Here is a 25,877-nt window from a genome sequence, read left to right on the forward strand (position 1 = left end):
GGGCTATGCCGTAAAAAAAATCAAGAACTACGGTAAAGACCGACTTGAGGTACAATGACATATTTTAATTGCAGATAGGATTACATCAGGGACCAGTTTTAAGTACTCTGCTGTTTGTAACAGTGACGGAAGAATTGACGGAGAATGAAAGGTTTTGATTTCCACGCGAGTAATTGTACACCGAATTAGTATTGAATTCTGAAAGTGAAAACGAAGCAAAATAGTTGTTTCAAAAATGGATAGGTGCAATAGAGAAGAAAGGTTTATGTGTCAACATTAATAAAATGAAGGTTATGGTGAGTTGCAAAGAAGAAAGCAGACAATGGCCTTGTTCACTACGAAGAAAAGGAGTTGGATGGAATTCCATCCAAGGTAGGCAGTGTTGTAGGTGGTGTCACAACAAACAACAGGTGCAGAGATATCACTGGAAATTTGGAAACAAAAGCTGGGATTTTCATTTGTAAAAGATGTGAGAAGAATTTCAAGAATAATGACAAAGCCTGGGGCAAATAAGCGAGTCATGGATATTAAATGAAAGACAGTTTGACTTGGTTTATAACAGGAAAAAAGAGTAAAACTGGCAACGTAAGAAGTTATTACCCTGCAAGGGAAATTAAGGGAATTGCACTCCCACTCAAGGATTTGAAGCACACACGTTCATGGATGATGGCCTTTTTATTTGAGATGTGTACAGCCATACGATTCTGCCTTGTAAGTAATAGTTTCCTCAAATGTAAGGGAAGTGCCAGTAATCTCATTGCTACTCACATGTGGATGAAAACCAAATTCCTTTTTGGAACTTTTGAATCATCCCAACAACTGTCTGTAGAATTCAGATACAAAGCGATATGTGGATAGGATGTGGCAATAATTAATCAGAGCCTCTATTTGCATTAAAATGTTCTGCTTTTCCAAGAGCCTTGATACATGTATGCATGCACAGTGGCCTGCAAAAGTATTCACCCCCTCCAACGTTTTCACATTTTTATGCCACCTAAACTTATTTCATGATGTTTTCAAATCAAACTTAATATATAGAGCTTCACTACTAGTCACAAGTGGTAAAGCTAAAAAAAACGCAGCTAAAATGTAAATAAATTAGATTAACAGAGAAAATCAGATGATTCTCAAAGTTGCAAAAGTATTCAAACCGTTTGCTTAATTAACCCTAAACCACTTCAGGAGCAAATGATTTGTTTGAAAGGATGCAAAATAAGTGTACACAATAGGTTTTACCTTTATGTAATCAGTGGCTTAACTTTAAAAATAGTATTTTTTCCTTTTTTTTTGTATACTAAGTCCAGGCTCGTGTAAGAGCGAACACATAGAACATATAATAAAGGGAGTGGGTGATAAGGGGGAGAGAGAGAGGGTAGCACAACAACACCAGAGAACAGGAACATCGGGAGATCTGTGGAACGGAGAGGGCTGGGGCGGGGTACACGGGATTAACGGAGGTAAAAAAAGATGAAGGTTTGGAATAGGTGAAGATAAGACATGGTAGTGAACAGCTGCTTTGTAGACCTGGAGGGATGAGTGGGATTGAAGAGAGTGTGGGAGTTTGTTCCAGAGGCGGGAAAAAAGAGGAATGAAAGCGTGATGGTGATCAGAGTCTTGATTTTGGCAGTTTCACCAGAAGAGGGTTGCTGGCAGATCTTGTGCATCCTGAAGGAATGTTTGGGGGCAGAGCACAGACAGAGCAGGGGGGTGCAAGTCCGGAGAGAGCGGAGTCGGTAGAACACAAAGATCGCCAACCTGCCTGCGGTGAGAGAGTGAAAGACGCTCAGAATCAGCTTCGTCACTGAGAATAACAATTATTCTAAAAGCCTTGGTTTCTACAGTGTGAAGCCGAGCTAGGTGTGAGGCAGGAGTACCAGCCCAGGGGGGAGAGCAGTATTCCATTGAGCTGTGGATGAAAGCTTTGTATGTGGTGAGAAGCTCAGCAGTGCCAAGAAAGGACTTCACATGACGGAGGATGCACAGTCGGCGACTGGCTTTGGTGACCAGCTTGGAAATGTGATTTTTCCAGGAAAGATCATGGCAGATAGTGAGGCCCAAAAGCTTGAATGGCACAACTTCTTCGAGAGGATTGTTGAGAACGTAGATGGGAGGATTTTCCAGATGGTCTTTTCAGAGAGACATAGTGAGAGTGTGAGATTTGTCAGGATTGAAAGACATGTTCCACTTGTTTGACCAGTTTGTGATTTTATCCAGGTCTGCAGAGAGTGAAATGGCTGCTGCCTGCCAATCTGAGTGTTGAGATATGGAGTGGCAGAAGGTGGAGCTATCAGCAAAAAGATAGAAAGGATTTTGCATTGAGTCAGAAAGATCATTAATGAAGACCAGAAAAAGCACAGGGATCAGAACACTGCCTTGAGAAACTCCAGCCTGGACAGAAAGAGGAGATGAGAGAATTCCACTCAGAGCCACAAGTTGACTATGACAGGAGAGGAAGTCCATGAGTCATGCATGGAGATTTCCATGGATACCATAAGAGGAGAGTTTGGTGAGCAGGGCTGGGTGCCAGACTGTATCAAAGGCCCGACATATATCAAGGGAGACGGCTCTGATTTCCTGTTTGGCATTGAGGATCTCCATCCATTGTTGAAACAGCAGAAGCAGCATGCGCAGAGAAGAGTGGCCTGGTCTGAAACCAAATTGATGATCAGAAATCAAGCCGTTGGAGAAGAGAAAGGATTTAATATCAGAAGCGATGATGGATTCCATTACCTTGATTATGATTGGGAGCAGGCTGATTGGTCTGTAGTTGCAAGGATCTGTTTTTGCACCTTTTTTGTGTAAAGAGGTAATGTTGGCTGATTTCCAAGCAGATGGCAGATGACATTGAGCAAAACAGAGGATGAAGAGAACAGAGAGAGGGTGTGATAGAGCAGCAGAGCAGGATTTTAAGACTTGTGGGCTGATGCCCTCTGGTCCGGTTGCAGAATCAGAGTCGAGGATTGACATAAACTTCTCCACCTTGTTGGTAGAGAAGGACATAGAGCCAGGAGCAACTGGGTATGACTGGGTAAGGTGGGTACAGAGAGCGATGGGTTTGGGAGACAAGATTTGGAGGCAAATACAGAGTTGAGCCATTCAGCTTTTTCACGTGTGGTGTCAGCGGTGTATCCATTTTAAGGGAGGGGAACAAACACCAGAAACAGATTTGACCAGATTTACTTTAAACCTTTTTACAATAATTAAATTAAATTAAAAATTACTTACTCAAAAGCTCCCCCACTTATCTAAGGAATTTTAAGGTGCAACTTAATTGGTCAACCAACAAGGCAAGTATGAAGACCAAGGAGCTTTCCAAATAAGTCAAACATAAAGTGACGGAGAAGCACCGTTCAGGAGAGGTTTAGAAGAAGATTACAAAGCCATTCATTATCTGTTTGACTACGGTGAAAATCATAATGAAGAAGCGGAAGACATATCACACCACCCAGACTCGACCCACATATTTAAATAATGGATTATCACTTTTATATTGGAGAAATAACAAAGGAGACACAGTTCAATATGTACGATCCAAAGTCGAGCAAACAATATATATATGAATTTCTGAATTTTGGCGCAGGCAACGATGGCAGAAGGAAAATGGGAAGGAACAGCAATACAGCAGGAATGGGAGAGTGAGTGGGATGGAAGGGAACAGGAGGGGAAATGGGAATAATTCCATCCTAGTTACACAGATAAGGAAAGAAAATACACAATTACATTTGATATTGTTCAATTAAAGGTTTTGTTTCATTACTTCTCTTTTTTAAAATTTCCTTTCTTATTCTATTCTTTATTTTATTTTCTTCTTTTTTACAGAGAAATCGTTTTAAAAAGGAAGTTCTGAATCTACATTGCTCTGTTATTGGAAAGAAATACAGAACTTTCAGTTTGGTGAGATGTCATAATTGCTGAGGAGGCTGAAGCTGAAGACTTTTCATAATTGCTGAAGACAAAGTTCCAATGTGAACTTCGTGCCAGAGAAGGGAAAGGGAGGAAATTCACGCTGATGCACATATGGTACTGACATGAAAAGAGAGGTCAATTTCCATCATATATTTTGTAAGTAAGTAAATGAGATGGTCACAAATCTGGTGCAGAACAGCATTGAATACAATACCCTCTCCTCAGGTGAAGGTAACTAGAAAGCATCTCAATATGCAATGTCGTACGCATCCGCTTTGTACTCGAACTTAACTTCACAAAAACAACAGCGAAAAGAAATTGTTCATTTTATTTATTTGTGTTCTCCATATTCTCATAATAATTTTTTTTTGAAGATTTGATGACAAAACCTCAATTGGTAAACATGTTATGGCCTGGACAGACACACTGAAGCTCAATGGTAAATAAATAAAGAAGCAGATAAAACATTGGGATGTCTTGTGCTTGATGCACTTTGGCGGAGCTAATAAGGGCCATTTATGGTCATCATGACTGCGCTTTCACATTTTGATCGAATTTTTTTTTTATTCTCTCCATATTCTCATAATAAAGGTTTCCTGAAAAATCGATAACAAAGGCTCAAATGGTAAAAAAAAAGAAAAAAAAAAGTTATGTCCTGGACAGACCACACACACACAAACACACACACACACACACATACACACACACACACACACACACACACACACACTTAATTAATTGTACAGTATCGGTTGTTCCTAAACTTAAATATAAATAATGTAAAGGATTGCTGTAAATGATGTTAATTTCACATCATCCCATATTCAACTTTATTTAAATTGCAAATCTCAAACATAGTTTCTCCACCTAAAGCAAGAACCTTAACCCGTAAGCAACTGACTAGTTTCCCGACTGCACGGATCATCAGCTGGGCACCGTTCTTCCTCGAGGTTTCGATCCTTTCAGCCCAGGAGCTCTCCAAACGGCGGATCCACAACCTCGATCATGGATCCACATCAATAGATGGTACATCAGTAGATCCACAACCTCAGTTGCGTCCAGGCAGTCAGTCAACCCATCAATGCACCAACATATTGCATCGCACATTTGCTACAGATCAATAGGTAAACTATATTTGAGGTTTTACATGTAATTAATTCTTTCGTTTCTTTTAACTTGTAACATCTAGCCGTTACTGTACAATTAATTATATTGTTTGTGGTTTTCATGCTTTGAAATGTAGTTGAACAAACATAAAATATCATATAAATGTAGTTTAACAAACACATTAAAATCACATCAACAAAGAATAAACATATAAATATATGAGAAACAGTAGAGTGGATTTTCCACCAAAAGATAATGACAAATCAGCGGGAGAAGCCTCACCAAAAGAAGTGTCAATCATCACACACATCTCGTTTTTTCATTTCTGTTCCTCACAATTCTATCTCTCTCTTTTATTCACATACACGCACGCACACACACACACACACACACACACACACACACACACACACACACACACACACACACACACACACAAGCAATTGCAAAATCTCATCTGCCACTACACGAACGAGGAAGGGGGGAGGAGGGTATTTGCAAAATAGGTATTATCTCAAAATATTTCTCTTCATTCAAATTTCAAAACAAAAATAATAATATGAGGGCAATAACCCCACCTGCCAAGGGGACGTCGAGCTCTGTTAACTGCTTCCAGGTCAGCAAAGCGCAGATCAGCTTGGCAACCAACCAGCAACACAGGTGTCCTCGGGCAGAAGTGTTTGGTCTCTGGCAGCCACTTCGTCTTTACATGATGCAAAGAGTTAGGGTTGGCGATTGCAAAACAGACCACCACAACATCTGATCTGTTGAATAAATGAATGAATACAATGAATGAAAAATAAATCGATCTTAATGCTCCATGTTCAGAAACAAGATACAATTTTTATGTTGTATCAAAAATTATTTGTCTGCTCAGAGCTCGTTACCTCCACCACCGAAGGTAGATGGAGGTTATGTTTTCACCTGTGTCTGTTTGCTTGCTTGCCTGTCTGTTATGACAAAAATTGAAAATTTTCATCACACCTTGGTCTGTCTCATTTGTTTGGATGTTTGTTTATTTGTCTGTGAGTGCGTTAACTCGTGAACGCTTTCAGCTATTTTTGTCAAACTTTATCAGAGGATTCTGAAGGACAAAAGTGACGCTGTAAATGTTTTTAACTATATAGGTCAAAGGTCAAGGTTCTCCAGTTTGTCTGGGCGATATCTCAGCCATCCTTTGAGCTAGGCAGCTGACATTTTGGCACAAGAGTGAACAAGTTCTTTTCTTTGGCAAAACCCGTATTTTTTTGGTTTTTGATTAATCAATTAATTGATTAGTTATTTAATTATTATCGATTAATTAAGTACTTATTTATTTTCTTTCTCACCTGGGCAAATATCTCAGGCACCTTTTGAGTTCGGAAGCTGATAATTGGACACTACAGTGACGAAGTGATTTGGCTGTAAAGGGTTTTTTGATGATTCAATTAATCAATGAATTATTTAATTTTGCTATTAATTAATTTTCAAAAAGTTACAGACTCAGATGAAACAGTGGTGGTTTAAGTATGCAATTATCCAATTGATTAAGAAATTAATTATTTTACAACCATTATTGATTTATTTTAATTATTCAATTAATTAAGTTTGATTTTGATTCATTGATTAACCAATTAATCAATTAATTATTTAATTTGTCGATTCATCAATTAATTGATTGATTTTTTTAAAGTTACAGATTCAGATGAAACAGTGGTGGTTTAAGTCGGTATGCCATTATCCAATTAATTAAGAAATTAATTATTTTTAAACCATTATTTATTTATTTAAATTAAACAATTAATCAATCGATTATTGATTTTCTCGATTTTCGTCATACCTGTCAGGCTGCCGCCTGACATCTTCTTGTTTTTTGTCTGTCTGTTTGTCTGTTTGTGAACAGGATATCTCAAAAAGTTCTGGACGTATTCTGATGAAATGGTGGGGAGATTGGATATGTGACAAGGATGAAATGATGAGATATTGGTGAAGATCCGGACCCAGATCTGAATCAGAGACTTTTTAAGTGATTCTTCACCATTGAGGGATAGGTCATCCGCATCTGCTTTGTATTCGGACTTCTTCCGTATGTGAAGCATGACAAAACAGCCTAAAAAAAAAAGATTGATAATTTTAAGTGACCTTGACCTCTTGACATCAAAAGCAATATGCTTCAGTGACCCAATATGCAACCCCTCTCAAATTTCAAGTCAATTGGATGAAAATTGACAATTTTATGCAACCATGACCTTTGACCTTTTGATCTAAAAACACAGTCAGCTTCTAGCTTTTGATAAGTGAAACAATTCAGTGACCCAATATGCAAATTATTAAAATTTCCGGTCAATTCGATGAAAATTTGTTGATTTTAGTTTATGCTGACCTTTGCCCTTTTGACAAAATTATTAATTTGACTTCTCCATTTTATCATAATAAATATTTGTTGAAAATTTGATGATAAAGGCTCAAATGGTGAAAAAATTACAGCCTGGACAGACACAGAGGCACACACACCTATGCACACACAACACACACACACACACACACACACACACACACACACACACACACACACACACACACACACACACACACACACACACACATACACAGAAGTGACTGCCCAACCCATCTCCAGCAGCATGTGTGACGGGGTAATAAAAGAATAAAGGAACCTGCAAGCAGGCAACTTAATAATGAGAGAAAGAAAGAGGAAAGAGCATGCTGTGTTTGTTATGGCACTGTCAGTCAGATGGCACAGGTGAGATGCTTCGGCCCAAAGCAAGACAAATCAAGCAAATGCAAGACCTTTTTCAGTGGCAAGGATGCTCTCCCGAGACACTCTGGCCCTCTTTTGTATCGAGCCCCAGGTGCGTTCTCCGTTTTGAGGATGTTCTGATGTGTGCGCCCTCTGTCTCAACTCCGCCAACCTGCAGGCCTCTTCCTGATATATTTTACTCGTATCGTCTTTGGCACTCTCTTAAGCCTAGTTGTGCCAACCAACGCTCTCCTACCAACCTAGTGCATATCCAGCTCTTCATACTCCCCGGTGCAAGTAAATCTCCCCGGTGCAAGTGTAAGTAAATCACTCATGCCCCTTGGCCCTGATAGAACAGCCGTTCAGGGTGTGGCTTGCTAATTATGGATTTGGGAGGGTTCATAAATATAAAAGGGATGTGGAAAATGATCATTATATTTGGCCTATGCATGCCCAATCACAATAGTAAGTACACCGACATGGCAGTATACTGTTACTTTGTGGGGGGTAGACAATGATTACCTTAGAGCCAGGTAGAAGTGTATAGATTACCATGCTCCGTATGCCACGATGAAGAAGAAGAACCCCCATGTACCGTTTAGACAGATGTAAGTAAGGATCCGTTTCGACCGGATGTCGTGTAAGAGAGTATCTTTGTCCCCATGACGAGGAGTGGGGTTATGTTAATTCGTTGAGGATTAAGGGTAATTACTCCCCTGTATGTAATTGCCTCTGTTATTTCCCCTCTGTTCATTATGACAATGCAGCACACACACAAAGCCAGGCAATAGCGCATTGAAAGACACTAAATAAAATCTAACCGGAAACAGGACTTTGAGCACCAACAACGATACCACCGATGTGTGATAACATCAAGCAGGCAGGTCCGGGAGGCCACGCCCTGGAGATCAGTGATTGGTAGGATTTGTCGAGCAACGAGGATAGGGACTGCTGATAGGAGCAGGCACGGGCGGCGTCGGATGACGTCAGAGCCTTGAGTACAAAGGAGTTGGAGGGCTGACATTTTCTCTCTCGGCTTCTGGATCTGAAAGTGAACGGGCGCCGATAAGCTCTTGCACTGGGACACGCCCTTGCGGTGGGACAGTCTCAACGAACGGTCGAGGTTTACGAGCACATGGCTGAGGGGGTTGGTGGAGAACGGTCCTGTTCCGACATAATCATCGTGATCGTAAGGAGGAGCGAACTGCGGACCGAGACCTGCATTTCCCGTGAGCGAAGTGTGCACAGACGCCTGACGCGGGGGTTTTGACAATTCCCAAGGGGGTTCAGGAGACGCTCAGAGCTAAGTACCTAAAAACACACACACATTAATTTTCACCAGTTATTTTTACCCTTTGTGTGGTATACGAGTCTGTATGGGGACGTCCGATTTAGGAATCTTAGTTTTGCCGTGTGTTATTTTGTTACCGGCATTTCTTCAATAAAGCCGTTTTTTTTGTACATTTTAAATCATGTGTCAGCTTGAATTAATCATCGCAGGTTCGAAGACGTCTGGTGGGACCCATGAATTAAGCTCTTCACCCTCCCCCACATCCGTATTCTGCGCTATATTTTTGACTGAACGCCTCGGAGTGGAAACTCGATTGGAAATATGTCCGAGACCGGTCTTTATCAGCACGCACAGGACAATACGCAAGAACACAAATACAATGGTTTTGTTTTAGGTGGGGGAGGGAAGCATGGGGTTACCAATCTTTTCCATGCATGTTTCAACATGAACTGTGCACAAGATGTGACGATCAATAAGTAAGCAACAATATACTCGAGGCTTTAAATATAACATTCCTGTTACATCAAATATAATCCAGAAACTATAATACATCCAGGTAGAAGTGGAGGAAGTAAGGAAGCTTGCTTGCTCAGTATGAAGCAGGCTAAGAAAAGATAGAACTCCAGGGCAAGATAATATGCATCTAAGATTATTGAGAGATGTGGCAGAGCAAATGAGTGTGGTGTTAGCGGATATGTTTAACAGCTCGTTGGAGCCAGGAGAGGTACCTGAGGATTGAATAGTAGCAGATGTAACACCATTATTTAAGAAGAGTTCTGAAGAATAATTGGGAAAATACAGACCTGTTAGCTTGACTTCAGTTGTGGGGAAGGTGTTGGAGACGAATGAAGTATCTGATAGGGAACCCTTTGAATAGTTTCAAATTACTTAAAGGTAATCAGTCTGGATTTACTAAAGGGAGGTCATGTTAAATAAATTTGTAGTTTTTTGACTAGGTGGATGAGGGAAGTTCAGTGGATGTAGTGTATATACACTTTCAGAAGGCATTTGCTAAGGTACCACACAGGAGGTTGTTCGCGAAGGTAAGATCTTGCGGAGTGGATAGTCGGGTAACTAACTGGATTGGAAGCTGGCTTAGTGACAGGAAGCAAAGAGTGACTGTCAGTAACAGCATGTCTGGCTTTGAGGATGTAATTCATGTCGTGCCTCAATGATCAGTACTGCAACCATTATTATTATTATTGTTATTATTTGCATCAATGCTTTGGACAATGGGGTTAAGAGTTGACTTTCTAAATTTGCAGATGACACAAAGGTTGGAGGTAAGGTAGGTAGCAGATAAGGGGGTGACCAGGTTCAGGAAAGTTTAGATACTTTCTTAGATTGGGCAAAAGATTGGAAGATGCAGTTTAACATAAAGAAATGTAAGGTGCTGGGGATGGGAAAGAATAAGGAAAGTACCGGTAGGGACAACATAAATTCAGGGGCAGTCTTGGAGGGTCCCACGTAGGAGAAGGATATGGGCGTCGTAATATAATTACAGTACAGTGGTAATAGATAATATATTAAGCAAACAGTACAATGCCAGGCAAGCCTTGTGTTGCCTTAATGGTTAAAGTGGCTGGCTTAAGATCTTAAGGTCTTGAGTTTGAGCCCCTGACCTGCCCTTGAAATAACACCAAGTGGGTTGACTGAGCCTGTCATCCTTCCGAGGTTGGCAAAATAAGCTATTCGAGTATCATGTGTCAGAGTGGCGACCCATCCAAGATTGTACTCCCTCCTTAGCCAATGAAACTGCCCTATGAACCTCACGGCCTGAAAGTAATGGTTACAGTACCAGGCAGATATGGATATTGGTAAAGCTATTGTAGCGGTTACCGCTGGATGTACATAATCGCCTTGCACCGGCCAGAACACGGCCAGACGCGCCTCTCCCGGGCATGCCCGGACTCACTGTTCCCGGGCACGCCCGAACCTCCCGGGCACGCCCGGTCTCGTCTTTCCCGGGCATGCCCGCTCTCGCCTTTCCAGGGCTCGCCCAGAGCGTCCGGGCATGCCCGCTATCGCCTTTCCAGGGCTCGCACAGAGCGTCCGGGCATGCCCGCTATCGCCTTTCCAGGGCTCGCCCAGAGCGTCCGGGCATGCCCGCTATCGCCTTTCCAGGGCACGCCCAGAGCGTCCGGGCATGCCCGCTATCGCCTTTCCAGGGCTCGCCCAGAGCGTCCGGGCATGCCCGCTATCGCCTTTCCAGTGCTCGCCCAGAGCGCCCGGGCACGCCCAGCCTCGACTTGCCAGGCCGCAGCCAAACACGCCCGGGCAGGTCCAGACTCGCCTTTCCAAGGCTCGCCCTTGATACCCGGGCATGCCCGGTATAGCTTTTGCCGGGCAAACTTCCCGACATAAATGTGTATATATATTGTTGCCCGAAAAACGGGCTTGTCAGAATACCTGAGCTGTTTTGTTTCAATAAAGCAACTCGGACGAATTCCGTCTTTGGTCGCGTCAATTCTTTCGACTCGCGTTGGAGCGCAGTTCCTTCATTGGTGACCTACCGACATGGATACGGCAGTGACGCTTAAACTGCCTACCTTCTGGGAGACTCACGCGGCTGTTTGGTTCGCCCAGGCGGACTCCCAGTTCGCCCTGCGAGGCATCACCGTGGACGACACCCGCTTCCACCATGTTGTGGCGGCGCTCGGTTCCACCACCGCGGCCCACGCCTTGAGCCTCCTCCAGCACCCGCCGGCTGCTGACAAATACGACGCGCTGAAGACGCTCCTCCTCGGCGCTTTCGCCCTCTCACCGGCAGCACGCGCACGGCGCCTGCTTGACCTGCCCGAGCTCGGCGACACGCGCCCGTCCGAGCGCATGGACTATATGCTCTCGTTGCTCGGCGAGCACTCTCCGGCATTCCTGTTCCGGGAGCTGTTCCTCCGTCAGCTGCCTAACCCGGTACGCCTCGCCCTGGCTGGCATGTTGATCACGGATTCCCGCGCCCTCGCCAGGGAAGCCGATAAGATCTCCTCGGCGGGCCAGCACATCGGCGCGGTTACCTGGAGCCCGCCGCCGTCCGAGGCGACGCCCACGACGCCCGAGCGCCCTGCGCGGTTGGAGGCCGAACTGCCGGTGCAACTGGCGGCCGCCACGCCGCACCGCCCGCTTCCGACACGATGGCCGGGGCCTCCACCTGACCGGGCATGGTGTTATTACCACGCCAGGTTCGGACACAAGGCTCGGACGTGCCGGCCCCCGTGCACTTTCGGCAGGTCGGGAAACGGCCGGGCCGGCGTTCATTCCCAGCCATGAGCGCCGGCCACTCGGGCAACTTGCTGTTTATTCGGGACAAAGCGTCTGGACGGCGTTTCCTGTGCGACACCGGCGCCCAACTGAGCGTCATACCCGCCTCCGAGCAGGACAGGCTGGACGCAGTTTGCGGCCCCTCTTTGGTCGCTGCTAATGGCTCGGCCATACGCACTTTCGGCCCACGCGTCGTCACCCTCTGCTTCGGCAGCCAGCGCTTTCAATGGACTTTTGTTACCGCCAGCGTCCCCGTGGCTTTGCTGGGCGCCGACTTCCTCTGCGCGCACGGGCTGCTGGTCGACGTCAAACGACGTCGCCTTGTCCACGCCGAGACCTTCAGCTCCCTGGCGTGCACAATGAGCAGCTCCGCGCCGACCGAACTGGCGTGCCCCCTCCCGGCAACGAACGAGTTCGCTCGCCTGCTCGTGGAATTCCCGGCCCTCACGCGGCCGACGTTTTCGGCCGTCGCGGTGCGGCACGGGATCGAGCACCACATACCCACTACGGGCCCGCTGGTCTACGCCAGGGCCCGCCGCCTCGACCCAGCCAAGCTCGCCGTGGCAAAGGCTGAATTCGACGCGTTGGAGCACCTCGGCATCGTGCGGCGCTCCGATAGCGCGTGGGCCTCGCCACTGCACATTGTGCCAAAGCCGGGGGGTGGATGGCGCCCGTGTGGCGACTACCGCCGTCTCAATGATGCTACCACCCCCGACAGGTACCCGATCCCGCATATTCAGGACTTTTCCGCCCGTTTGGCGGGACGGGTCATCTTTTCGAAAATTGACCTGATACGGGGCTACCACCAGGTACCTGTCCGGGCGGCCGACGTCCCGAAGACGGCCGTCATCACTCCGTTCGGCCTGTTCGAATTTTTGCGGATGCCGTTTGGCCTCAAGAACGCGGCCCATGCGTTCCAGCGCTTGATGGACGGCGTGCTGCGCGACCTGCCGTTTCTTTTCGTCTATCTGGACGACATCCTCGTCGCCAGCACGTCCTGCGCCGAGCACCTCCTCCACCTCCGAACACTGTTCGGTCGCCTCAGCGAGCACGGCTTAATTGTCAACCCGGTCAAATGCCACTTCGGCGCGACGACCGTTGACTTTTTGGGCCACCGCATCACCAAGACCGGGGCCGTGCCGCTGCCGACCAAGGTCGAGGCCATCACCACGTTCCCGCGTCCCCGTTCCATCAAGGCCCTACAAGAGTTCCTCGGCATGGTGAATTTTTATCACCGATTCGTGCCCCGCGCTGCTCAGCTCATGCGGCCCCTTTACGAGGCCCTCCGGGGCAAGCCGGCCAAGCATGACATTGTTTGGTCCGCGGCCATGGACGCGGCCTTCGCCAGTGCCAAACGGGCCCTCGCCGACGCAACGCTGCTGGCTCACCCAGTGCTCAACGCGCCCATCGCCCTCACTACGGACACCTCCAACTACGCGGTGGGCGCCGTCCATGAGCAATGGGTGGACGGGGTTTGGCAGCCACTCGCTTTTTTCAGCCGGCAACTCCGGCCGAACGAGTTAAACTACAGCACGTTCGACCTTGAGCTGCTCGGGCTATTCCTGGCCGTTCGCCATTTCCGACACCTCCTGGAGGGCCGCCCGTTCACGGCTTTCGTCGACCACAAGCCGTTGGTCTACGCAATGGCTAAGGTCACGGAGCCGTGGTCGGCCCGCCAGCAGCGCCACCTCTCCGCCGTGTCGGAGTTCGCCACGGACATCCAGCACGTCGCCGGCAAAGACAACGCCGTGGCCGACTGCCTTTCGCGGGCCAGCGCGAACGCGGTCCACCTCGGCGTGGACTTCACGCTCATGGCGGCCGACCAGACCACCGACGCCTCGGTGCAGGCACTCCGCGTGGCGGACACGGGCCTCTGCCTGGCCGACATCCCCTTCGCGGGCACCGTCCTGCTCTGCGACGTCTCCCAGGGCCAGCCTCGCCCCATCGTGCCCGTTTCCTGGCAGCGCCGCATCTTCGCCTCCATCCACGGCCTTTCTCACCCGGGCCGGAAAGCTTCTCAGAAGCTGGTGTCGGCGCGTTTCGTCTGGCACGGCCTTCGACGAAACATCCGCGACTGGGCCAACGCCTGCACGGCCTGCCAGCGAGCCAAGGTCCACCGCCACACCCAGGCCCCGCTGGCACCTTTCGCCGTGCCTGAACGGCGTTTCGACCACGTCCACGTGGACCTGGTGGGTCCCCTGCCCCCCTCGCGGGGGTTCACCCACCTGCTCACCATGGTGGACAGGACCACCAGGTGGCCGGAGGCCGTGCCCCTCACCTCCACCACCACCGCCGACGTGGCGCAGGCGTTCATCGCCACCTGGGTCGCGCGCTTCGGCGCACCAGCGGACATCTCATCCGACCGCGGCCCACAGTTCACGTCTGAGCTTTGGGGCGCGGTCGCCCGTTCGTTGGGGGTCACGCTGCACCGCACCACGGCCTACCACCCCCAAGCCAATGGGTTGTGCGAGCGGTTTCACCGCTCCATGAAGGCCGCACTCATGGCCGGCCTTCAGGACGACGGTTGGGCCGACCGGCTGCCGTGGGTCCTTTTGGGCCTTCGCACGGCCCCCAAGGAAGACCTCCAGGCGTCCGCCGCCGAGCTCGTCTACGGCCAGCCACTCCGCGTCCCGGGCGAATTCGTGCCTGACGCTACCAGTCCCTGGTCCGCCGCTCGCCAGCGCTCGGACCTCCAGGAGGCCGCCCGACGATTTGCCCCCGTGCCGACGTCCCGCCACGGTGGCCCCCAGTCCTACGTCCCCCCGGCGCTTCGCACAGCGGAGTACGTCTTTGTGCGTCATGACACGCACCGGGGGCCACTCCGGCCACCATACGACGGGCCCTTCCGGGTCCTGCGACGGGGCGACAAGTCTTTCATCGTCGACTTCGGCGGCCGGCCGGACCGGATTTCTGTGGACCGCCTCAAACCGGTGCACATGGACGTCGACCGACCACCACGGTTGGCCCTTCCTCCATGGCGAGGCCGCCCCCCGTCCACAGTTCCCCCCGCTCGACCACCCACCACCACGTCAGACCCCTCCCCACGACCCTCCAGGGGTCGCTTCGGCCGGGTCATCCGGACCCCCCTTAAATTGACCCTGCCGGTGCAGGTCGATTCTGGAGGGGCGTGTGTAGCGGTTACCGCTGGATGTACATAATCGCCTTGCACCGGCCAGAACACGGCCAGACGCGCCTCTCCCGGGCATGCCCGGACTCACTGTTCCCGGGCACGCCCGAACCTCCCGGGCACGCCCGGTCTCGTCTTTCCCGGGCATGCCCGCTCTCGCCTTTCCAGGGCTCGCCCAGAGCATCCGGGCATGCCCGCTATCGCCTTTCCAGGGCTCGCCCAGAGCGTCCGGGCATGCCCGCTATCGCCTTTCCAGGGCACGCCCAGAGCGTCCGGGCATGCCCGCTATCGCCTTTCCAGGGCTCGCCCAGAGCGTCCGGGCATGCCCGCTATCGCCTTTCCAGTGCTCGCCCAGAGCGCCCGGGCACGCCCAGCCTCGACTTGCCAGGCCGCAGCCAAACACGCCCGGGCAGGTCCAGACTCGCCTTTCAAAGGCTCGCCCTTGATACCCGGGCATGCCCGGTATAGCTTTTGCCGGGCAAACTTCCCGACATAAATGTGTATATATATTGTTGCCCGAAAAACGGGCTTGTCAGAATACCTGAGCTGTTTTGTTTCAATAAAGCAACTCGGACGAATTCCGTCTTTGGTCGCGTCAATTCTTTTGACTCGCGTTGGAGCGCAGTTCCTTCACTATCAGGGTTTTAGGTTGCATTTGCAGCTCGGGGGATAAATTATAAATCAAAAGAGGTAATGTTAACACTGTACAGGAATTAAATGAGGCCTCATCTAGAACATTGTGTTAAGTTTTGGTCACCACATCTCATGAAGGATAGAACTCCCATAGAAAGGGTTCAGCATAAGATTACTATATTGATTTTGGGGCTACCCTGACTCAGCTATGGGGATCAGGTGAAGGAGACATGACTTTACACAGTAAAAAGGAGGTGATTATGAGGGGATTTGATTGAGATGTTTAAGATAATAAAGGTTATCGACAAGATATGTGCAGAGGAGTTTTTTTATGCAGAATGGAAAGTCATAGGACCAGGGGCCATAGACTGGAATGAAGAAGATGAGAGTTAGGACAAAAATAAGGAAGAAGTCTTTCAGTCAGAGAGTAGGTAATGCATTGAATTGTCTCCCAAGAAAAGTAGTAGCAGGAGAAAGAGTATAACAACAACAACAACAACAGGCATTTTAAGGCCATTTTTCGTGCAAGAGCGGGGGTCAGCCTTGCGGTCCCCATGACAATCTTCTCCAAATTGTCATGGTTCTATTTTTGAGGCAATGTTTTTTATGGCCGGATGCCCTTCCTGACGCCAACCCTTTGAGTCGCCTCTTACGACACGCAGGGATACGGTGTACCTATTCTAAACCGGGGTACACACCGGTAAGGAGAAAGAGTATCTACATTTAATTTTGAATTAGATGGGCACCTAGAAGTATTGCAGATAGAGAAGTACAGGGATATTGGCAGGGCCTGTAGGAAGATTGAGTGTTGTTGGGTGATAATTTCTGGGGTTGGTGTAGCACAGGTATGCTGAGCTGAATAGCCTCGTCCTTCACCAAAGTTTCTTGTTATTCCTTGTTAATATGGAATTGTAGCTATGAGACAGGAGAAGAGTATATCACCTGCCGTAAGCAAAGCGCCGATCTTTGTGGTGATCACCAAAGGTGTCCCATAGGCGCAAGGACACATTCACTTCATCCACAACATCATGGGATCGTTCCAGCACCTGAAATAGAAAAAAAACACATTCATTAAACGTATTTCCCAGACCAGACTCATTGAGATAATGCTTAGATTAGAGTGTCCGCTATGAATCTGGAAGGTTGGCAAGTTGAATCTCAGCAGAATCATACCAAAGACTTTAAAAATGGTACGTGCTGCTTCCTTGCTTGACACTCAGCAACAAAAGAAGATAGAGCACGGACAAACAATCATAGGCTGGCGATCATTGCGCTGGCCTTTGTGGACTTAATTGTGTCCTTTTGCATTTAAGGTCCTTGAAAAGAAACTCTATTAGTAAACTGAGGAAATAAAACATGTTTTAAAAACAGTATTGGAAAAGCAAAAAAAGGAAAACACCCTCAAGATTTATCCTCACCTCCTGGCAGACCCGGTAATGATCAATCGCCCATACTGTGGGAACATGTGTTGCCAAGAGCTGGTACTGGCTGAGTGTGGCATTACATGCCCGTGCACATATGAGCCGGGTCTTTCCAACTGCATTGTCTCCAACCACCACACACTTGATTGTCTCCACATTGGGCCTTTCATAGTCCATAACTGTGCCAGGACGGTGTGTCGACATGGCGTCAGCTGGATATTCTAAGAGCAGAGGCATACAAGAGCAGAGGCATCCCACCATGATTGATAATAATCATTTCAAATTTATAGTCTAGTATTACAGAATAGTATCAAAATATAATTGTGCTGTAGGTGAAAGTCAATTGCATTATTTCATCAGAGTATTATATTACAGGAAAAGCATGTAATTGTCAGGTAGCCTCCGCCCTGATAACTTGAGCTGTGGGGGGAAAGGTTTTTCACTGTGATAAAATAATTGTTTTGGTTTGTGGAATGTCATAATGAACCAGCCAAGGTTGCAGTAAGGCTTTGACAAGAGCCTTTGGATTGACAACAAAACGAGATAAGTGCATCAAAGATTATCATGCCTGGGCTTTGACCACAAATCTTGAGATGAGAGGCACCAGACTGCCATTGTGACCTTGTTATCAATACACCATTCTGGTTCAAAGCAGATACAAGGCTTGTTGACAGTTTGAAAATGAAATAAATTCCCCACAAGGTACCTCAGATGGCAGGAGAGAGAAACGTGAACTGAGAGGAACAGCTCTGTGCTGCATTTCTTGTGGCAGAAATCATTTTAAAAATTGGCTCATCCAGTAAAGTGGGAATCGGGAGTCTTCTGCATACAAACCGGGACTGGTTCCCCAACTCCAAAGCCCTGATTAAAGAACCAGCTTCACCCTGAGACGCTGGTCATTATTACCAACTGTACTGGTCGGTACTTATCCAATTTTCTGCCTTGCCGTTGTCTCAGAAGCGACTTAAAAGCAGGCATCTCCTCACTGGCTGAATCGAGACGACAGCCTACCTGTTCTTTCACCTCACCGGTTGCCAGTATGCATGGTCCTTTAACAGCAAGCAGTTCAGAATGCAATGTCAAACAGCTCCATCTGTGGACTCGTGTTCATCTGCATACTTCGGTGATACCAAGCCTGTGAAGACATTTTGCAACATGACTGGGCAGCCGGATTCAACCTGTGTGCACCCACTGGATAAGATCCTTTTGAACGTGTTCACAGCCGACCCCCTTCACACATTTGTAACTGATCAAGTTTATTTTACAAACTGGTTACCTGAGATAAGTCACCACCTCAAATGTTGTGAGTTAATTAATAGATGCATTGAAATATGTGACATTTGTACTCTTGGAATTTGGGGATTCCTGGGAAAATCATTCTAAGTTGATCAAAATGTGTGGAGCGTAAAGAGCTCCCCTTCAAATCCCAACGGATGAGAAACCCCGCACATGCGCAGACTGCACATTTTTGTTTATATGTCTACCCGATCACCGGTGTCTTCTGGTTTTTTGGTTTGCATTAGGGGAAACAAATATGTGTGTGGCAGACACGTTTGTTTTTTGTGGATTATGTGATGTTTGTCGAGTGAGACGTGATCCGTGGCAAATGCTTTCCTTTGAGGTCAGGAGGTGCCATAACTAATTAACTGACAATTATGGTCTTCATTGGTTAGATTTTTGAAAGGTATGTCATTCTGATTAGAGCAAATAAGCTCGTAATCTGGATAGATGACTCTGAATGATGTTTAAGCAATAACCACCATAATAATCTCAATACTATTTAGTGGCCTTGCTGAGGCTTCAAGGTCGGAGGCGACACTATTGTCTGCGCATGTGCGGGATCTCTTATCCGTTGGGATTGGGAGGGGTGCTCGTCCTGCTCCACACATTTTGATTTATATATCCGCCTGATCACCGGTGTCTTCTGGTTTCTTGGTTTGCATTAGTGGAAACAAATATGTGCGTGGTAGACAAATGTTTGTTTCTTGCGGATTATGCAGTTTGCTGAGTGAGACATGATCTGTGGCTAATGCTCTCCCTGGAGGTCAGGGGGTGCGATTACTTTATATACGAGTATGTATACACATATATACAGTGCCCTCCATAAGTATTAGAACAATGAAGTCAAGTTATTCCAATATACTCAAGAAATTTGGATTTGAGATCAAAAGATGAAGATGAGGCAAGAGTACACATGGTCAGCTTCTATTTATTGGTATTTCTATGCATACATGTTTTGCCCCTGTAGAAGAATAGCACTTTTTAATGTTCAGTCCCCTATTTTAAGTAAGCATAAGTATTGGAACAGATTAACTTAAAATAAATTAAAATAGTGCAATAGTTGCTATTTTGTTGCATATCCCTTGCATGCAATAACTGAATCGCATCTGTGACCCATCTCCATCATCAACCTCTTGGTATCTTCCTTCGAGATGCTTTCCCAGACCTTTACTGTAGCCATTTTTCAGTTGTTGTTTGTTTTGGGGGGTTCCTAACTTTAGTCTCCTCTTCAGCAAGTGAAATGCATGTTGCATTGGATATAAATCAGGATATTGACTTGACCAGTCTAAAACCTTCCACGTTTCCCCGTGATGAACTCTATGCTTGCGTTGGCAGTATGTTTCGGGTCATTGTCTTGCTGCATGGTGAAGCACCACCCAATGAGTTTGGAGGCATTTTTTTGTACATAGACTGACAAAATGTTTCTGTACACTTCCAAATTCATTCTGCTGCTGCCATCATTAGTTACATCAGCAATATACAGTGCGTATCAAAAAAAAGGTAATCCGAATTCAAGGGGTTAATATGCAAAGATTATTTAGTGTGACAATTTACATGTGGTTTACTAATTATGAGGAGGTCCTCAGCTTTCCATTGATGCCTTTCATGCATCATTGCTGTCACACATGACCGAGTACATGTTCATTGAAAATGACAAGTTCAAATCGCATTTTTACAAGTTTGGCTAATTTTTTTTTTGAATTTTTTTTTTTACAAGTTTGGCAAGACAGTTTTAAATGGACACATTACTTGTCGACTGCCAAGTTGATTATGTAAAATTGTTAAGCTGGTCTGGTAATCGTCGGTTGCATCCTCCTTTGTTTAAGATGGGTATTTGAGATGGGCCTACAGTGTATGGGTTTAGAGACAGTCTGATTCATTGAAAAGATGGTCCAACTTAAGACTGAACAGCAGACCTTCGTGGTTACAACCTTTCACCAAACCGGAAGTTTGCAGCGAACTCGTGATGCGCTCAGGGAACGTTTCCCAGAACGGGAGCCTCCAGCAACCAAAACCATCTGGGCGAATGTTAGAAAATACCAAGAGCATGGCACTAGCCTCAACCGCAACAAGGAGAATTCTGGTAGGAGGCGCACTGGGCGATCGGAAATTAACATTGCAGCAGTAAGGCAGCAAGTGTTGGAGCATCCTAGGGATACCAGCGCAAGACGAAATGGGACGGGATTGCCTTTGGCAACATTCAACCGAATCACAAGACTGGACCTCCACCAACATCGATATCAGATTCACATCCGGCATCAACTTACGCCAGGGGATTTTGCCAGGAGGCTGGTGTTTGCCAGATGGTTGATAGCACGTTGCGAAGCAGATGTCAATTTTCTGCGGTATCTCGTTATCGGCGACGAAGCTGCTTTCGCCATGGACGGCAAGGTCAATACCCATAATGTTCTTGAATATGCACCGACAGGACAACCCCCGGAATTTAATTTTGACACCAAAATGAATCGACAAAAGTGGACTGTTTGGTTGGGACTTTGTGGAAGTGGTCAGGTGATCAGACCATTTTTCTTTCAAAGGAATGTCAATGGTAACAGGTATCTGCAGATGATCAATGATGAAGTTTTACCGCAGCTGGCAGAGAACTTTGAGCGACAGGTTCGTGGTGTCTTCAGATATCTCTGGTGGGCCCAAGACGGCGCCCCAGCACATCGTCTTATCGCTGTCCGAGATTGACTGAGGGAACTCTTTGGAGATCGAGTCATCGCTCTCAACCATGCAGTGGAATGGCCGCCAAGATCACCTGACTGTGCACCATGTGATTATTTCCTTTGGGGACATTTAAAGAACAAGGTGTTCGTAACTCCTCCCCGTGATCTTGACGAATTGCAGGGCCGTATTCGACATGAAGTGGATGCTTTGCACAATGACCCGGCTATGGTGAGACGAGCAGTTCAGGGCATGCTCCGCCGCTGTGAGCTTTGTGTTGAAAGGGGAGGTGGACATGTTGAAGGTGTGGGTGCATAAAGGCCAATCATTCCTGAGAAAAGTTCACTTCTGACGTTCATTTTGCACCAATTATCCTGACTTGCATCGATTAGCCAAACTTGTAAAAATGCGATTTGAACTTGTCATTTTCAATGAACATGTACTCGGTCATGTGTGACAGCAATGATGCATGGAAGGTATCAATGGAAAGCTGAGGATCTCCTCTTAATTATTAAACCACATGTAAATTGTCAAAATTAATAACCTTTGCATATTAACCCCTTGAATTCGGATTACCTTTTTTTTGATACGCACTGTAGATGAGTGAGCCAGTTACAGAGCTAGCGATGCAAGCCAAATCCATGACACTACCTCCACCATGCTTCAGACATGAGGTAGTATGCTTTGGATAATATGCAGTTCTTTATGTTCTCCACACTTTCGCCTTTCCATCGCTTTGGTAAAGGTTTATCTTGGTCTCGTATTTTCATAAAACATTGTTCCAGAACTCTACTGGCTCACCTCTGTACTTCTTGGCAAATTCTAATCTGGCCTTTCTATTTTTGGTGCTGATGACAGGTTTGCATGTAGTGATGTAGCCTGTGTAATTCTGCTGTCGAAGATTTCTGCCAATGGTAGAAGATTGTGATACCTTCACCCCTGCACTCTGGAGGCTGTTGGTGATGTGACTGCCAAGGTTGTGGATTTGCCGTTTGGAGAGGATCTGGGCTGAAAGGATCAAAACCTTGAGGAAGAACAGTGCCCAGGTGATGATCTGGGCAGTCAGGAAAACAGTCAGTTGTATATAAGTTAAGGTAAAGGAACTATTTTGAGGTTTACAATTAAAACTAGAGCAAAGTCAGTTTAATATCGTGTGTTGTGAAATTAACATCATTTACAGCAATCTTTTAAATTATAATATTATGTGTTAGGAACAGCCATTACTGTATAATAGATAGAATTGTGAGGGGGCGTAGTAATATTCCCTTTTCCCACGAAATGTTTTACCCAAGGGACAATTCATTTTTACTTAGGCAGTTAAGACTGAAAAATAGGGCGTATCGTTCATTTTTTCAGGAAAGCACCAAATTTGGCACAGATGTAGTATGGACCTATAAAATTGTTTTCCTGAGGGGCGCCCAAAAAATCAGAACCCCTGGTGGCCGCCATATTGAATTTCAACATGACCGCCCTCTGTGACCTATTTCCCTCAATAACTTCTATACTATGAGCGATAACACCACAGTTCCAGTGTCTTACCCCATGTTTTCATGGTCTCTGAATCCAATGGGATCAATTGCATAAAGATTGGCATCCATCATCTTTAATTTCAAGATGGCCGCCGTGGTGTTTCCATTTTCCTTGAATCTCTCATAGTATTTTAGGTAAAATTTCAATTCCAAGTGATACACATTGTTTTATTGGTCTCTGATAACAATGGAATGGTATTAATTAATCAAAGTTACACACAGTTGCAGTTTTAACTTAAAATATTGTGGGCACTTGAAAGGTGGAGGCTCTCGCACAGACGCGTAGTACTACAAGCACTGTCCATCGCAGTCACACAGTGATGTGCAGGGCAGATTTGCCCTGGAGCATTTACAGTTGCCTTTACAGGCCGACTTACAATGGCAGCTTGTAAGCTCTGAACATGCCTCCTGTATCAGTGGTATTGTGGTCCAAATTGGTGTCCAAGAAGTCCCTGTTTTCATCCAGCCTCAATCAGCTGGTGATGGAAGTTCTGGGTAGGGCACAAGTGCCTGACTCCATACGTGTCCAGCCTGAAAACATGCACGTTTTAGGTGTTGTTCGAAGGCGTCTGCTGTTGGGGGAATGTGATCAATTGTTCTTGCCTTCTTCGTGAACAAGTGTCGGCGCATGTCATTCACTGTCTTTATCTCGGTAGTCCGGTCATAGAGGATGGCAACATATCTTTCTATGCTCTGTAGTTCCATAGTAATAGCATCCACAGATGGCCTATACGCGAGAGCATGAAAGGTCTGCGTGATGCTGGGGTATGCCTCCCAAGCCTTCCAGGCTGTCTTTTCCCCAATTTGGGCAAAAAATGACACTGTGTCGCAGCCAGTGAAGGCATGAAATAATGGCAAAGACTCGGACTTCCTGCGGCCAAGGCCGGTGGCAATTTTATGGATGGCAAGGTAGCGGCAGCTTTTACCAGTGCCAATGGCAATCCAGAGTTCCTCCACACCGTGTGACTGGTAGGTAAAGTAGTGTGCTATTGCCAAGACCACAATATCAGAATCTACAGTTCGAATCAATACCCGTTTTCTGTGGACTGTTTGGGTATTTCCTTCAATCAAATCCAGAGTACAATCAATACCCCCCTTTTTCACGGCATCCAAGACATTTTTTTGGATTTTTTGAATTTTCTGAATTTTTGGGCGCCCCTCAGGAAAACAATTGTATAGGTCCATACTACATCTGTGCCAAATTTGGTGCTTTCCTGAAAAAATGAACAATGCTTCCTCTTAACTGCCTAACTATTTTTCAAACTCAGTGGCATGATGGTTAGAGTCTCTGCTATGGTTCTGGGAAGTTGGTGGCTTGAACCCCAGTGGAGTCATACCCAAGGCTTTAAAAATGGTACGCGCTGCTTCCTTGCTTGATGCTCAACATATAAAAAGGACAGTGCATGGACAAACTAGATGGTATTCATAGAATACTTACCCTGCGCAGTGCGCAGTCAACTTGGTGCGAGCTAACTCTTCTGTTTTTGAATGTTTTATTTTTCTTTGATCCAATATGGCTGCCAGACCACGTGAGCAATTACATCATAAATTTATATTCACCAATATAATTGTTGTGTAGATCATGCTGAATAAATTTCAAACTGATCCTACGAAGTGTTGTCCCTGTCGAATTATGACGTCATAATTACAGCACCAATGATGTCATCATGAGCAACACCTATTCCCCATGCGGAGTTCCAATGAGCCACGTTTCAATTTTTACCATGGAGTGGTTTTGGAGATATAGAGGTGCAACGTTTTTTGTTTTTTTCCAAGATGGTGCCTGTACCACGTGAACTATTACGTCATAATTCTCATTAAAATATTATGCAGGAGGAGTCACTCCTACAGTGAAAATTTTGTGTCTGTCAGACCAACTGTTGCATAGAAAAAAAGTTCATACTGATCGGATGAAGCGTTATACTTGTCGAGTTATGACGTCATAACAAAGGCACCGATGACATCATTATTAACATATGTTATTCCCCATGGAGAGTACTTGACAAAGAGCCATGCTTCAATTTTTTTTTCTGTGGAGTGGTTTCTGAGATATGGAGGTGTAACTTCCGAGATGGCGTCCACACCACGTGACCTATGACGTCATAGTTATGAATAAAAAAACTCTACAGGCAGAGGCGCTCCTACGGTAAAATTTCGTGTCAATCGAGCCAACGGTTTGTGAAAAAATGAATTTTAAAAATGCAGACACAACACACGTACGCCACACGTACGCACCCGAATGCCTAACCCTGATTTTCGCTTTGCGAGTGCAGGGTAGCAACCATAGGACAGCAACCATTATGCAGGCTTGTTGGGCCTATTATGCCTTCCTCCTGCATTGAAATTCCTTGAAAGGAAACTTGTACATACATATATTATTTATTTCTGTGGAACAGTCCCTGTGCATGCAGTACATTGTATTGAAATAACCCCAGTGGATGCATTATGTTGCAGAACGTGTTCCTCTTCCATTTCGTCACAGAATACAATGACATCATAGATGTGTCATTAAAAAAAATGAAGCTTGGTGAATCTGTGTTTAATTTGAAAATAAAACATGGTTTGATAAAGGAGTCAAATGGAGACCCGTGCTAGTGGGCTCGTCCAAGTGTTTGAACACCACCCCCCACTCTTCCCCACAATCCACTCCTCTAACAGACAAACGGAAGATAAATTAAGACGTCTCATCGGCTTTCTGCTGTGGCAGGAATGCAGGGCAGGTACATGGAGACAATATATCATTTAAGGCGAATAACGGATATACCCTGTGCTGAAATATTTGGTGAAAAGTTACATCAATCGGTGCTATTGTTGTGCAGCAAATCTCCATGGCTGCAGCTCGGCATTGATCTTGCGTTGACGGCGCAAAGCAATCAAACGAAACGCTCCATCCTCATCAAAGCAATCCTTGTCGAGAAAC

At 46.3% G+C, this 25,877-nt stretch overlaps 1 protein-coding gene across 1 annotated transcript in view; it reads right to left on the reverse strand.

Moving 5' to 3' along the window:
- Positions 1 to 25,877, reverse strand: part of LOC137423032 (rho-related BTB domain-containing protein 2-like) — a 127,733-nt gene that overhangs the window by 63,978 nt on the left and 37,878 nt on the right. The window contains exons 3-5 of the mRNA XM_068109807.2: positions 17,478 to 17,701; positions 17,002 to 17,105; positions 5,592 to 5,777 (exon numbers count right to left, since the gene is read on the reverse strand). Of these exons, the coding sequence (XP_067965908.1) occupies positions 5,592 to 5,777; positions 17,002 to 17,105; positions 17,478 to 17,684 (497 nt within the window). The 5' untranslated portion in view covers positions 17,685 to 17,701. The remainder of the gene's footprint in view (positions 1 to 5,591; positions 5,778 to 17,001; positions 17,106 to 17,477; positions 17,702 to 25,877) is intronic.

Source organism: Myxine glutinosa, chromosome 3 (assembly GCF_964187855.1).
Source record: "Myxine glutinosa chromosome 3, kmMyxGlut1.1, whole genome shotgun sequence".
Taxonomy (NCBI): Eukaryota; Metazoa; Chordata; class Myxini; order Myxiniformes; family Myxinidae; genus Myxine; species Myxine glutinosa.